Source organism: Myotis daubentonii, chromosome 7, assembly GCF_963259705.1.
Source record: "Myotis daubentonii chromosome 7, mMyoDau2.1, whole genome shotgun sequence".
Taxonomy (NCBI): Eukaryota; Metazoa; Chordata; class Mammalia; order Chiroptera; family Vespertilionidae; genus Myotis; species Myotis daubentonii.
The window spans coordinates 72,800,612-72,814,672 of NC_081846.1; the positions used below are offsets into that span (position 1 = coordinate 72,800,612).

General features: G+C 37.7%; 1 protein-coding gene across 1 annotated transcript in view; it reads left to right on the plus strand.

Annotated features, from left to right (window-relative positions):
• The window catches only part of LRP1B (LDL receptor related protein 1B), a 924,684-nt gene that overhangs the window by 667,695 nt on the left and 242,928 nt on the right, over nt 1-14,061 (plus strand). Inside the window, exons 49-51 of the mRNA XM_059704885.1 lie at nt 2,921-3,043; nt 9,125-9,265; nt 10,803-10,990. Coding sequence (XP_059560868.1) covers nt 2,921-3,043; nt 9,125-9,265; nt 10,803-10,990 — 452 coding nt within the window. The remainder of the gene's footprint in view (nt 1-2,920; nt 3,044-9,124; nt 9,266-10,802; nt 10,991-14,061) is intronic.

The following is a 14,061-nucleotide window of genomic DNA, read 5'->3' on the forward strand; positions in this document are numbered from 1 at the left end:
GAATGTGGGGTATCCGCCAAGCTTGCTCTCCCTCCCCCTGCTACCCTCCCCGGGAATGCCAGGGCTCATGCACCAGGGAACCCCCCCCACCCCACCCCCGCCATGCTCAGGTGCCAGGCGGCCACGGGGAGATCACCGCACACCCACACGGCCTCTTTTGGGCAAGCTGTGCCATAGTTGCTGGTACCGCAGGGGCTGGTTGGGCTCCCTGTGGGTTTATGCAGGAGCAGGTGTGCGAGGCTGGCTGGGTGAGCACACACTGCCTGCCCGGCTTCTGTGTAGCACCTCTGGGCAGCCCAGAGGCCCAAGCTGCGCCCCAGCCTGTGGTGTCCAGCTGCGCTCACCGCATCTCGGCGTGGGGACTCAAGCTTGGTGACTTAGGCAGAGGGGTGCAGGCAGAGGCCCGGGGGCCCAGGTGCTGCCCAGAGTCCAGAGGTCAGCTGGGATTTGCCCTTCCACAGTAGATGCTTGCACTTTGATCACCAGCCAGGACTAGGGATCACACCTGTGCACGAATTTCATGCACCGGGCATCTAGTATATCTATAAAAGATAGTAGGTCATCACAAAGAAATTTATAAAAAGCCTAGAAATCTCATGGAAGGGCTTCAATAAAAAAGCAAAGCTATAATCTGAGTTATAAAGTTCAAAGAGAAGAAAGAGTTATTTTGGATTGAGGAAGGTGCCTCTTAAGACATAGAAGGGAAAGGTTGGAAGGCATCTAAACTTTTTCAAGTGTTCATTATATGTCCATTATATTTGGTGGGTGCTTTTATTTACATTAGTGAATTCCCACAATATCTCAGTGAAGTGTTTTTGGCGATCTTCCAAAAATAATTGTCAGGTAGAAATTTAAAGAGCATCTAGGCATTTGAGTACATAAAATGAGCTGATCTCCTTTTTACAATTTACCTAGTTCTTACAAAAAAATTGTCAGGTAGATTTTATTATCTTCATTAAATGCATAAAGAAACAGATACACAGTCCAGAGGGTGTGAGTCAGTGGTTGAGCATCAACCCTGAACCAGGAGGTCACGGTTCGATTCTCTGTCAGGGCACATGTTGGAGTTGTGGGCTTGATCCCCACCCAGTAGGGGCCATGCAGGAGGCAGCCGGTCAATGATACTCTCTCATCATTGATATGTCTATCTCTCCCTCTCCCTTCCTCTCTTAAAAAAAAAAAAAGAAAGAAATATGCACAAAGAAGATAAATAGCTTTCTCAGGATACAAATGTAAGAGTTAGAGTGACTTTTTGCAAAGCCTTTCTCTTTCCCGTATATGATGATGAGAATTAAGATATAATCAACATATAACATGGTATTAGTTTTAGGTATATAACATGATTTGATATATGAAGCAGGGGGTCCCTCGGGGGTGAGGATGACGGAGCCCCAACACGCTAGGGCGTCTGCATGCACGACTCCGGAGACCAGGTTCGGTGACGCAGATTCGTTTTGTTGTGGAACTATAGGGGTATATATAGCATGAGGGGACCAATCAGAGGGAGACACGTTGCTACAGGCGACCAATGGCTGAAAGGCTGGGGTACTATGCACGTGGCTCTAGGAGTTTGTTCAGGCGGGCGTTGCTACTTCCTGGTGTGCCGAGGAAGCATGTCATGGTGGAGTGTGCTCACACCATTGCATCAGCCGCAGCGCTGAGGCATACTTCCCGAGCTCTACGTACAGATATGTGCATATTTTGTGAAATGATAACCGCAATAAGATAGTGAACATTCATTATATAGCAGATAATTGACATTGGAAATCTCTCAAACCTTGAATTTTATCATAGCACTTATCCTTTAAATGTAAGAAAATGTAATTAAAAAATGTTTATATGATCTCTTCAAACCTCTATGATTCCATGCACATTATATAAAAATTTATTTCATCTGCACAAATTGCCATTTTTTGAACATCTGCTGAAATTTTAAAGCCCATTTTGATCAACCATTTTTTCCCACTGGTAAGGACCTTGCTAGATAGAGCACAAATTTCATGGGTCACTTTTCTTAAAGGATTGATATTTTGTTTCCTAATTTAATGTGATACTTGTGGTTGTGCCCATCACACCTTAAGTATTAACCTATTTCAACTCTTGAAATCACCTATTTTATTTTATTTTGAAAACAGTAACTTTCTCAGACTTTAGACTATTCTTTCACTTTTTTAAATATATTTTATTGATTTTTTACAGAGAGGAAGGGAGAGAGATAGAGAGTTAGAAACATCGATGAGAGAGAAACATCAATCAGCTGCCTCCTGCACATCTCCTACTGGGGATATGCCCGCAACCCAGGTACATGCCCTTGACCGGAATCGAACCTGGGACCCTTCAGTCCGCAGGCCAACGCCCTATCCACTGAACCAAACCGGTTTTGGCTATTCTTTCACTTTTTAATGAGCATTGGCACTTGTTGGTATTTTCAGGTTCATTTTTTGAAAAATAAAGCATGGTTTTTATCCCTTACTAGCATTGGTGCAGAAGAGAGAAAAACTCAGCCACATTATTACACTTGATTAACTTTTTAAATTTTTATGTATGTATGTATGTATGTATGTATGTATTTATATTAATCTTTATTGTTAAATCACATAATAAACCTTTGGATTCCACCTTTAGCAAACTTACAAATTGCTCAAAGGCCAGAAATTTTGGGTTCACTCTAGAACAGTTGAATGCATTAATACTAAAACTTTGAATTGCCTATCTATTTATATTTATATATTCCAAAATATTATTAAATGTGTATTAATACATGTTATTAACTTATCTGATATGTTGAATATTATGTAAAGTTTCATTCTAAGTAACTATGGATTACTGAGTATAACAGCAAACAGTCTCTAAGCTCCTAAGGTAGGGGAAGATAAAACAGGACCTCATCTAACTTCGTTTTTTGTGATGTCTTCCTTAGCTCCCAATAATACGTGTGATGAGAATGCTTTCATGTGCCGTAATAAAGTATGTGTGCCCAAGCAGTTTGTTTGTGACCATGACGATGACTGCGGAGATGGCTCTGATGAGTCTCAGCAGTGTGGTAAGTGGACCTCAACTTCTCCTGGAAACAGCCTCAGGCTTCATATTAGTCTTTTTAATGACTCAAAGAATATATAAATGAATAAAAAATACAAAGGTACACATTTGTGAACATCATGAAAGACATTTAAATGCAGTTATACACAGACATCCCACATGTAACCTCTTTAAGCTCCACAATAATTATGCATTTACTTGGAATTCATACCTTCTTGCAGTGTATTCTTATCAGGAACTAAAAATGTTTCTAAAACTATATTTGGTTTTATGTAGTTGGAAGTACACAAAGATAACATGCTGCCATCTATCTAGTTCATTCTTATAGCCAACTCAAATCTCTAAGTGAGAGAGAAAGTGCAATTCACAACTACCGGGATAACTGGATACTGAGCATTTTCCTCTCACTTTATCTTATTGACACATGTACTTATTTCTTAAGATATAATATTATGATGAGCTCTATCTTTTCACTACATTTATAAAGTGATAAGATAAAAATATATGTAGTGAAAAGATAAACCTATAACATTATATATTTAAATAAAATGTCAAAACAAATGTGTACATAACTCTTTTTTTCATTTTTTTCTCTCTTTAATGATTAAGGTATTACATATGTGACCTTATCCCCCCATTTCTCCCCCATCACCCCACTCATGCCCTCACCCCCCCTGGTGTCTGTGTCCATTGGTTAGGCTTATATGCATGCCTACAAATCCTTTGGTTGATCTCTCCCCTTTACCCCTACCTTTCCCTACCTTTCCTCTGAGTTTTGATGTTCTGATGGATGCTTCCCTGTCTCTGGATCTGTTTTTGTTCATCAGTTTATGTTGTTCATTATATTCCACAAATGAGTGAGATCATGTGATATTTATCTTTCTCTGACCGTCTTATTTCGCTTAGCAGAGTGCTCTCCTTTTCTATCCATGCCGTTGCAAATGGTAAGAATTCCTTCCTTTTCACTGCAGCATAGTATTCCATTGTGTAGATGTACCACAGTTTTCTGATCCACTCATCTGCTGATGGGCACTTAGGCTGTTTCCAAATCTTAGCTATGGTAAATTGTGCTACTATGAACATAGGGGTACATATATCCTTTCTGATTGGTGTTTTAGTTTTTGGGATATATTCCTAGAAGTGGGATCACTGGGTCAAATGGGAGTCCCATTTTTAGTTTTTTGAGGAAACTCTATACTCTAAACTCTGTTCTTCACAGTGGCTGCACCAGTCTGCATGCCCACTAGTAGTGCAGGAGGGTTCCTTTTTCTCCTCATCCTCGTCAGCGCTGGTCGTTTGTTGATATGTTGATGCTAGCCATTCTGACAGGTGTGAGGTGGTATCTCATTGTTGTTTTGATTTGCATCTCTCGGATGATTAGTGACTTTGAGCACGTTTTCGTGTGTTTCTTGGTCTTCTATATGTCCTCTTTCAAAAAGTATCTATTTAGGTCCGTTGCCCATTTTTTGATTGGGCTGTTTATCTTCCTTTCATTAAGTTGTATGAGTTCCCTGTAAATGTTGGAGATTAAACCCTTATCAGTGATAACATTGGCAAATATGTTCTCCCATGCAGTGGGCTTTCTTGTTGTTTTGTTGATGGTTTCTTTTGCTGTGCAGAAGCCTTTTATTTTGATGTAGCCCTATGTGTTTATTTTCTCTTTAGTTTCCATTGCCCTAGGAGCTCTATCTGTGAAGATATTACTTCAGCATCTGTCTGAGATTTTGCTGCCTGTAGATTCCTGTAATATTTTTATGGTTTCCCATCTTATGTTTAAGTTCTTTATCCATTTTGAGTTTATTTTTATGTATGGTGTAAGTTGGTGGTCTAGTTTCATTTTTTTTGCATGTATCTGTCCAATATTCCCAACACCATTTATTGAAGAGACTGTCTTGACTTCATTGTATGACTCCATATATAACTTTTGAGGAAAAAATCAGTATATTAAAAATTCCCAGTTGAAGTTCTAACCTTATGTAAACCTACTCTTTTGGTAAAGTATTTAAATGTCTACCAGAATAAATACAAAATGAGAAACCATGAAATCTACATACACCCACTAAAGGCACTCGATTTAGTGTCTCCTTTGTCCTGCCTGTGTAATGTCTACAGCCTTGGTCTTTAATATGAGTCTCTTTGAATTCAGTGGATATCAGTTTTATGATCATTCCACCATTAAGTCATAGATCCAATGTGATATTTTAAAAGTTACACTATAATTCAAGATTTAATTCTATATGTCTGATTGAATATATTTCCTCTGCTAGATACTATATTTTGGTTGATATGGAGATGAATGAGACAGAGGCCCCACTAGAAAAACTCACCAAAAAAATAGAAATACAATATCGTATAACATACATTGTCATGTAGGTATAAGTATCTCAATACATGAGCTGAGAAAATGATTTTTTTAATTAAATCTTTATTGCCAGATTATTACAGTTGTTCCTCTTTTTTCCTCCCATAGCTCCCCTCCACCCAGTTCCCACCCCACCCTCTGCCCTTACCCCCTCCCCCACAACTGTCCTCACCCATAGGTGTACAATTTTTGTCCAGTCTCTTCCCGCACCCCCACACCCCTTTCCCCGTGAGAATTGTCAGTCCACTCCCTTTCTATGTCCCTGATTCTATTGTATTCACCAGTTTATTCTGTTAATCATATTATTTATTCACCTGATTTTTAGATTCACTTGTTGATAGATATGCATTTGTTGTTCATAATTTTTATCTTTACCTTTTTCTTCTTCTTCCTCTTCTTAAAGGATACCTTTCAGCATTTCATATAATACTGGTTTGGTGGTGATGAACTCCTTTAGCTTTTTCTTATCTGTGAAGCTCTTTATCTGACCTTCAATTCTGAATGATAGCTTTGCTGGGTAAAGTAATCTTGGTTGTAGGTTCTTGCTACTCATCACTTTGAATATTTCTTGCCACTCCCTTCTGGCCTGCATAGTTTCTATTGAGAAATCAGCTGACAATCTTATGGGTACTCCCTTGTAGGTAACTGACTTTTTTTCTCTTGCTGCTTTTAATATTCTCTCTTTGTCTTTTGCTCTTGGCATTTTAATTATGATGTGTCTTGGTGTGGTCCTCTTTGGATTCCTTTTGTTTGGGGTTCGCTGCATTTCCAAGACTTGTAAGTCTATTTCTTTCACCAGGTAGGGGAAGTTTTCTGTCATTATTACTTCAAATAGGTTTTCAATATCTTGCTCTCTCTCTTCTTATGGCACCCCCATAATTCAAATGTTGGTGCGCTTGAAGTTATACCAGAGGCTCCTTACACTATCTTCATTTTTTTGGGGATTCTTTTTTCTTTTTGCTTTTCTGGTTGGGTGTTTTTTGCTTCTTTGTATTTTTAATCTTTGACTTGATTCTTGCGATCCTCTAGTCTGCTGTTGGATCTCTCTATAATATTCTTATTTCAGTCAGTGTATGCTTAATTTCTAGTTGGTCCTTTTTCATATCCTCGAGGGTCTCGCTAAATTTATTGGCGGTTTCAAGAAAATTCTTGAAAAACCTTATAACTGTGGTTTTGAACTCTATATCCAGTAGTTTGCTTTCCTCCATTTCTGTCATTTGTGACCTGTTTCTTTGTCTCTGCATTTTGGCTGCTTCTCTGTGTTGATAGTGTGGCTTTCTGTGCTAGGTGTCCTATAGGGCCCAGTGGCTCATGCCTCCCCAATTACCTGAAGTGGACACTCTTGGTGCATCCCTTTGTGGGTTTTGTGCACAGTCTTGTTGTAGTTAAGCCTTTATTGTTGTAGGTATCACTGGGAGGAATTGACCTCCAGGCCAATTGGCTGTGAGAATCAGCTGTGTCTATGGTGGGAGAATTTCTGTGCTGGAGACACCCTTCTGGGGCAAGATTTGCTTCAGTGGGGCTTTGGTGCTCACTGAGTCTGCCCCCTGAGTGTGTTCCTCATGGATCTGAGGAGTTGTAATCTGGATGGTCCCACTCTGACCACTGGGTACACTGGCTCTTGGATCTCTAAGGAGGTGCTAATTTAGCCTCTGCCTGAGGCTACCCAGCAGGAGCTACGAAGAGATCTGCAGATTCCTCTTTGTTTGGGGTTTGGAGGTGCCCAGATGAGGCCCAGCTGTGAAGCAATGCAAGCTGCTGTGGGCCTTCTTTTGAAAGTTCTGTGTCTCTCTGACCCAGCTGCAGTTTGTTAGGCAATTTTAGATTGCAAAGGACCAGGCCATTCATATGCAAAAGCCTCTGTGCACAGCTTGGGTGGGGCAAGGTCTTGGGAAATACACCTGAGTATTGACCTCTGCACTAGGAGGTCATGGTTTGATTCCCGATTGAGGCAAATACTTGGGTTGCAGGCTGGGTCACCTGTGGGTGGTTTGCAGGAGGCAGTTGATCAATGAGTCTCTCTCATCATTGATGTTTCTATTTCTCCCTCTCCCTTCCTCTCTGAAATCAGTAAAAATAAATAAATATATATATATATATATATATATATATATATATATATATATATATATATATATATATATATATATATTGAATATACTCAACAATATAGAAAGGAAAAGAGAGATAGCAATAGACTGAAGATTGAAGTTAGGGCTTCATCTACAACACTTTGGGGTGGAACAATAGAGGACTTTGTACAGAAATAGGGAACAACGGGGAAAGCAGAGAGAAACCAAGGTAGTGTGGTCAATGATGTCAAAGACTACAAGAAAATGAAGTAGATAAGAGTAAGAGACACCTTTGGATTTGACACTTGTCACTTGGTGTCTTAGCTCTGAGGAATTTCAGAATGTAGATGTTAATGAATCAAAGAAGAACTGGGGGAAAGTAAGTGGAAGTGAAAGAGAGATGTGTTATTAAGAGTCATGTCAATGGACCTTTATTGTTTTGGGGCTGGGAGAACCTTGAATAGATGTAGTAACACAAAAGGAGGAACTAGTGCTCAGGGAGAGGGAGGGAAAAAACATTAAGGAAGTTGGGGAGAGTTAGAACTATCTACTTTTGCCATTCAAAATGCTAGATATCTCAAGTGATCATTGTTGAATTAGTTTTTTATTAGAATTTTGTTTATTTTTTTAAACCATAAAAATCTTATTTTCTCTCTCCAAAAATAGACTATTTGCTTAGATTTACCAGAAGGTTTATAATAGAAATGACAGGTTTTATTATTACAAAATTAGGGGAAAAATCTAATTTAAAACTTGGTAACATTCACAATTAAAAGAATTTTACTCACAGTCAGGCATAGATATGAAGATTAACAACTGATGGGCTGATATTGTGATTTTAATAAAGCTTTTCAATGCATCTAAGAATCAATATATAATTACAATACTTCTTGTACTTATTGCTCTATAATTGGATTTTCATTTCCCTTATCTAAATAATTTATTTACACTTTGAATGCTGATTCCCAAACATAAACATGATATTACAGCTTCCAAGAAGTATCGTTATAACTCAGAATCAGTTCATCCATAAGCTCTAGTACTGCACCTAACCGAGCTTGGTCTTAAAGATTATTCTAATAGCTTCCATCCTGTTTTTCATTCTAAGGGAACTCTTTAGAATATAGCTAATAGGTGAACAGAGATGGTATACTGGAGTCCTGCGTTCTTGTGTTCTCCTCTAGAAACAGTAACAGTGCCTTGATTGCAACTTTATTATCTGGACTTCGGTGCTACTTCCCAGCCACAGATATTTCTTGCAAGTATGACCACTGTCCCAGATAGAAATAGAAACATTTCTCATAGGAGGCAATGGTAATCCACATGGTTAGTCAGGTATAGTGTAGATTAGAGGTTGCAGTTCTAAATAATGTTTGTTATAGCCCTAACTGGTGAGGCTGAGTGGATAGAGTGTCAGCCTATGGACTGAAGGGTCCCTGGGTTTGATTCTAATAAAGGGCATTTACCTTGGTTGAGGGCTCTGTCCCCAGTAGGGGGTGTGCAGGAGGCAGCTGATTGATGTTTCTCTCACATCAATGTTTCTAACTCTCTTTCCCTCTCCCTTTCTCTCTGTTAAAAAAAATCAATAAAATATGAGTAATGTTCATTATATAAATAATATAAATTAGAATCTTTATTTCTTTGTCTCTAGAATACCGACCATGTAATGCAGAAGAATTCAGGTGTGCTGATGGACGATGTCTTTTACATACGCAATGGCAGTGTGATGGAGACTTCGACTGCCCTGACCATTCTGATGAAGCACCTTTAAACCCAAAGTGCAGAAGTGCAGGTACAGAAAATATATGAAGCTATGCTTATTCCAAAAATCTGTCTTTTTTTAATAGCAAAATTGTGACTCTGATTTGCTTAGTATGGTAGTAAATGAAAGGACATGCAAATCACTAAGCATTGATGCATCTAGTGACACTATGCAGAATATAATAATGTTTTGAAGCTAGTTTTATAAATTTAGTATGTGCTAAAAACATGAAGATTTTAGGCAACAAACCTGATGAATCCATCACCCTGCCCCTTCAAAAAGGTCACCTTTTCTTAATACATTATTTTATGTGAATAAAGTTTCCTGGCTATACTTCAAAAATTCAAACATAAAAGAAGTTGAGATTTACTGAGAGAAAGTCTGTGTTATTTATATTTAGGCAAAATAAAGTAAATTGTATATTAACTAAGTATATACATAACCAAACTTGGTTTATTGATAATTTCACTATTCTTTACTGAATACATAGTCAGATTTTTAGAATATATTTTTATTGATTTCAGAGAGGAAGGGAGAGGTAGAGAGAGATAGAAACATCAATGATGAGAGAGAATCATTGATTGACTGCCTCCTGCATGCCCCCAACTCGGGATTGAGCCCACAACCATGCATGTGCCCTGACTTGGAATTGAACCAGTGACCTCTTGGTTCATAGATTGAAGCTCAACCACCAAGGCACACCTGGCCATAGTCATGTATTTTAAAATAAAAAAACTACTCATGTAGTTTGCATGTTAATAAGTTTTCTTTTATCATTTTAAATAATGAGTAACATTCAAATCATCATGATAAAAGTAGCTGCAAAACCTGGACTACTTTCTGTGGCTATATATGGAACAACTATTTTTCACTAAAGATGGCTTTTCTTATGCCCTGATTTTTAAATGTCAATGTTATATTTCCAAGATGAAAAAAATGAGGAATATCTACCTATTCTGGATTCGTAATTTTTAGTGACATTTAATTTCACAGAGACCTATGGCTTGAGGGAAATGTCAAACTATCATTACACTTTGATCTCAATTGTCACACTATAGATGAAGACAGAAATATTCCATTAATTTTACTATAGATGCATTTTTTTAAAAAAAACTTTCTTGATGATTTTTAGAGAGGGAGGAAGGGAGAGCGAGAGAGAGATAGAAACATCCACGTGAGAGCAAAACATTGATTGGCTGCCTCCCTTATGCTCCCAAATGGGGATCAAATCCAAAACTCCAGCATGTACCTTGACTATGAACCGAACTGACAACCTTCTGGTGCATGGGACAATGTCCAACCAACTGAGTCACGCTGGCCAGGGCTATAGACTCTTGTCTTGATTGTTAATTTTCATGATAAAGCAATGTACAGTGGGTTGAGCAAAAGTGCAGTTTGCTTTTGGTTTTCTATATTTTGTGTGTAAATAGAAAGCATTTTACATGTACATATATTTACTCTGATTTTAGACAGATAAGTTATCATATTTGTGAATGTTTTCAACAACTGTAGTATAAAAACAATGGCATGCCCTTTATATTCCATTCGTTTTATTTTCTTTTTCCAGAACAGTCATGCAACAGTTCATTTTTTATGTGCAAAAATGGCAGGTGCATTCCCAGTGGAGGTCTTTGTGACAATAAGGATGACTGTGGCGATGGCTCAGATGAGAAAAACTGCCACATAAATGAATGTTTGAGTAAGAAAGTCAGTGGATGTTCTCAAGATTGCCAGGACCTCCCAGTTGGTTACAAGGTTGGTATTCATCAAAAATAGCAAATCACCAGATACATTAGAATTTGATTAGGCAAAAATAGAAAGGAATTAAAAAAAGAAAGACTCATGGACACAGACAAAAGTATGGTCATTGCCAGAGGGGAGGAGGTGTGGGGAGGTAGAAGAAGGCAAAGGGGGGATAAATGGTGACGGAAGGAGATCTGACCTGGGGTGATAAGCATATAACACAATATACAGATGATGTGTTATAGAATTGTATGCCTGAAACCTGTATAATTTTATTAACCAATTTCACCCAAGTAAATTCAATTAAAAACATAATTTGGGGGTAACAAAAACTTTTTAATCCAATATAGCTGTAAAATGTAAAAGGCATCAAAATATTGTTAGGGCTCTGACCAGTGTGGCTCCATTGTTAGAGCTTCAGCCTTCACACCAAGGAGTCACGGGTTCGATTCCCAGTCAAGGACACATACCTGGGTTGCACTTTTGACCACTGGCTCCACTTGGGGTACATGCAGGAAGCAACCAATTGATGTGTCTCTCTCACATCAATGTTTCTCTCTCTCTCTCCCTCCCTCCCTCCCTCCCTTCCTCCCTCCTGCACCCCCTTCCTTCCTTCCACTCTTTCTAAAAATCAATGGGAAAAATATCCTTGGGTGAGGATTGACAACAAATTATATATATATTTGCAAAATTATTTAAATGGAGAGTTTTTATATATGCAATCCATAATAATAATGTGGTGTAATTTTGTGAAAATATACTCAGGAAGACAAAAAAATCAAAATATTTTTCAATATATGCTGAACATAAAAAAATAAGAAAGAGAAACTTAGTGTTTAGAAAGATTACAGCTATATTAATAGCTGCATTAGATATGTATGTAATTCCTAAGTTCCCATTTCTTCCTTCATCCTCCCTCCCATACACAACTGAAGTTAAATGGGCTAATCATTTATTTACCACAATACTGGAGAGTACATTTTTTTTCCCATATGAGCAGGGAAGAAGAAAAACAAAACAAAACACAACACGTGAAGTATTAGAACTGAGTGCAGGTACATTAACAAAATAAATCATGCCTGATAGTCTAATTGCTTTCTCTTAGTACCATTTTCCTGAAGCGAGTGTTTCACTGACAAAACTGATGGACAGAAATAGCATTTTAAAGCATCTGCTTCATTCACGTTGGAATGGAGGATGCAAACAAACGAAATATTAAAATTAAAGTTGTGTATTCGGTAAATTGATTGTGTAAGTTGGGAAAGTCTCCGGGGGAGCAATTCGTTGGAAATAGTGTGTGTGTTTTTTTAACTGAGCACTAGCTCCATGTGAATCACAATAGGGCATGGCTCTTACAAACACAGAGGGAGTCTAACAGCAGTAGGGCCACCGCAGAGGTCAGATGTTGTTCTACTAAGTGTGGCACCGATGGGAGCGTACCTGGGGTACTGTTGACGTGTTGCACATGGCACTTTAAGAGAAACCTTCACAAACTGTAGTGTATTCAAATTTGTACATCCACGAGCATACGGGGCCTGGAACACACACCTTTGGAAGACGTTTTGCCTGGAATGACGATGACTAATTGGCTCTATTCAAGTATATGAAGCACTGCAATAGGCGGCATATTTACTCTGAGTTGTTTCAAAGGTTGGAATTAGAGTTAGGATTCTGTTCAATATAAGGAAAATTCTTCTAAGGTCAGAACTCTTTATATTGGAATGAGCTGCGTTATTCCTCACCACTAAAAGTGTTTCAGCTGCGACTAATGCCTTTCTTTAAGGAAGGATGATAGAGAAAAAAATGTGTGCTTTGTACAGAAGGCTCGTTTCTCCTACCAGCCTTAACATTCTATGACAAGCCAGGTCTTTATAATGGTCAATTCAGCCAAATGACCGTGTTGCCAGTTTTAATCTCTGTATTTCTGTTGTTATGATTAATTTAACTACATCGATCAGGATTTTACTATATGTAGATACAATCTAAAAACTACAGTAATTAGCCCTGTGCTGATGTCTTATGGTCCCTGACAGCATAAGGCTGCAAATTTGATTCCAGTCGGGGAATGTATGGGAGGCAACCGATCAATGTTTCTCTCTTACATCCATTTTTTTCTCTCTCCCTTCTCTCTCTCTAAAATCAATAAGTATGTCCTCCGGTGAGGAAAAAACAAAAAAAAACATAAAACACACACTCACTCAGGAACACTATCCTGTAAGTAACAGGGAAGCAAGACAACGAGCCCAGATAGCGCTGAATGAGATGACTATGTATCAAATAATTAATTTTGTCAGTAAGTATTTGAAATCCAATGAAGCATAAAAATATGTTAGCTATTTATTTACAACCAGTATAGAAATTTTTCCTGGAAAAGCAGGGGATATGTCATAGAATTATTACCGGAAACTAAAAATTTTAGTCCTAGGTTATAATTAATTATTTAGTTCTGTCTACATAATATACACTATAAGTCTATATATCTATAGGATATATATGTGTGTCATATTAATATGTATATCCAAAATTTAAATTTCAAGTAGTTTATTTGTGTTTAGTCTGTGTGTATTTAAACTTTGTCATAACAATCTTGGTGGTAAAATCTAAAAATTATAGAGTTATCAATTATAATCTTTTGCCATATCATTCAAAATGAGGTTTAATGTTTTTTTAAATGCCTGCCTATGCTATATTTGGAAAATTACTTTTGGTAGCAGTAGATGTCACCCTGAAAAATACGTTAAAGCATACTATTTTAATCACTTTATAAGACTCTTTACACAAAAATATTTGTTTTTCCATACCTTTAAAATATCAGTGTTTTTATTTTGACTTCTCTAGAAATGATTTAAGTTAGAATTCTAGTTGAAATAGACACTCTATTTCATAATACAAAAATTCTTTGTATATGATACCTGACAGAATTCTGTGAGTAATATTCCTGAATATATACACATGCCAAAACCGATGAATAAAATGAAACATCAACTGTGGGAAACAGACCTGTATAAAAATTTAAGGAGCTAAGTTTAGAATCATAAATAAGAGGTTTAAGCAAAGGTTCAAGCACATATTTTACATATATA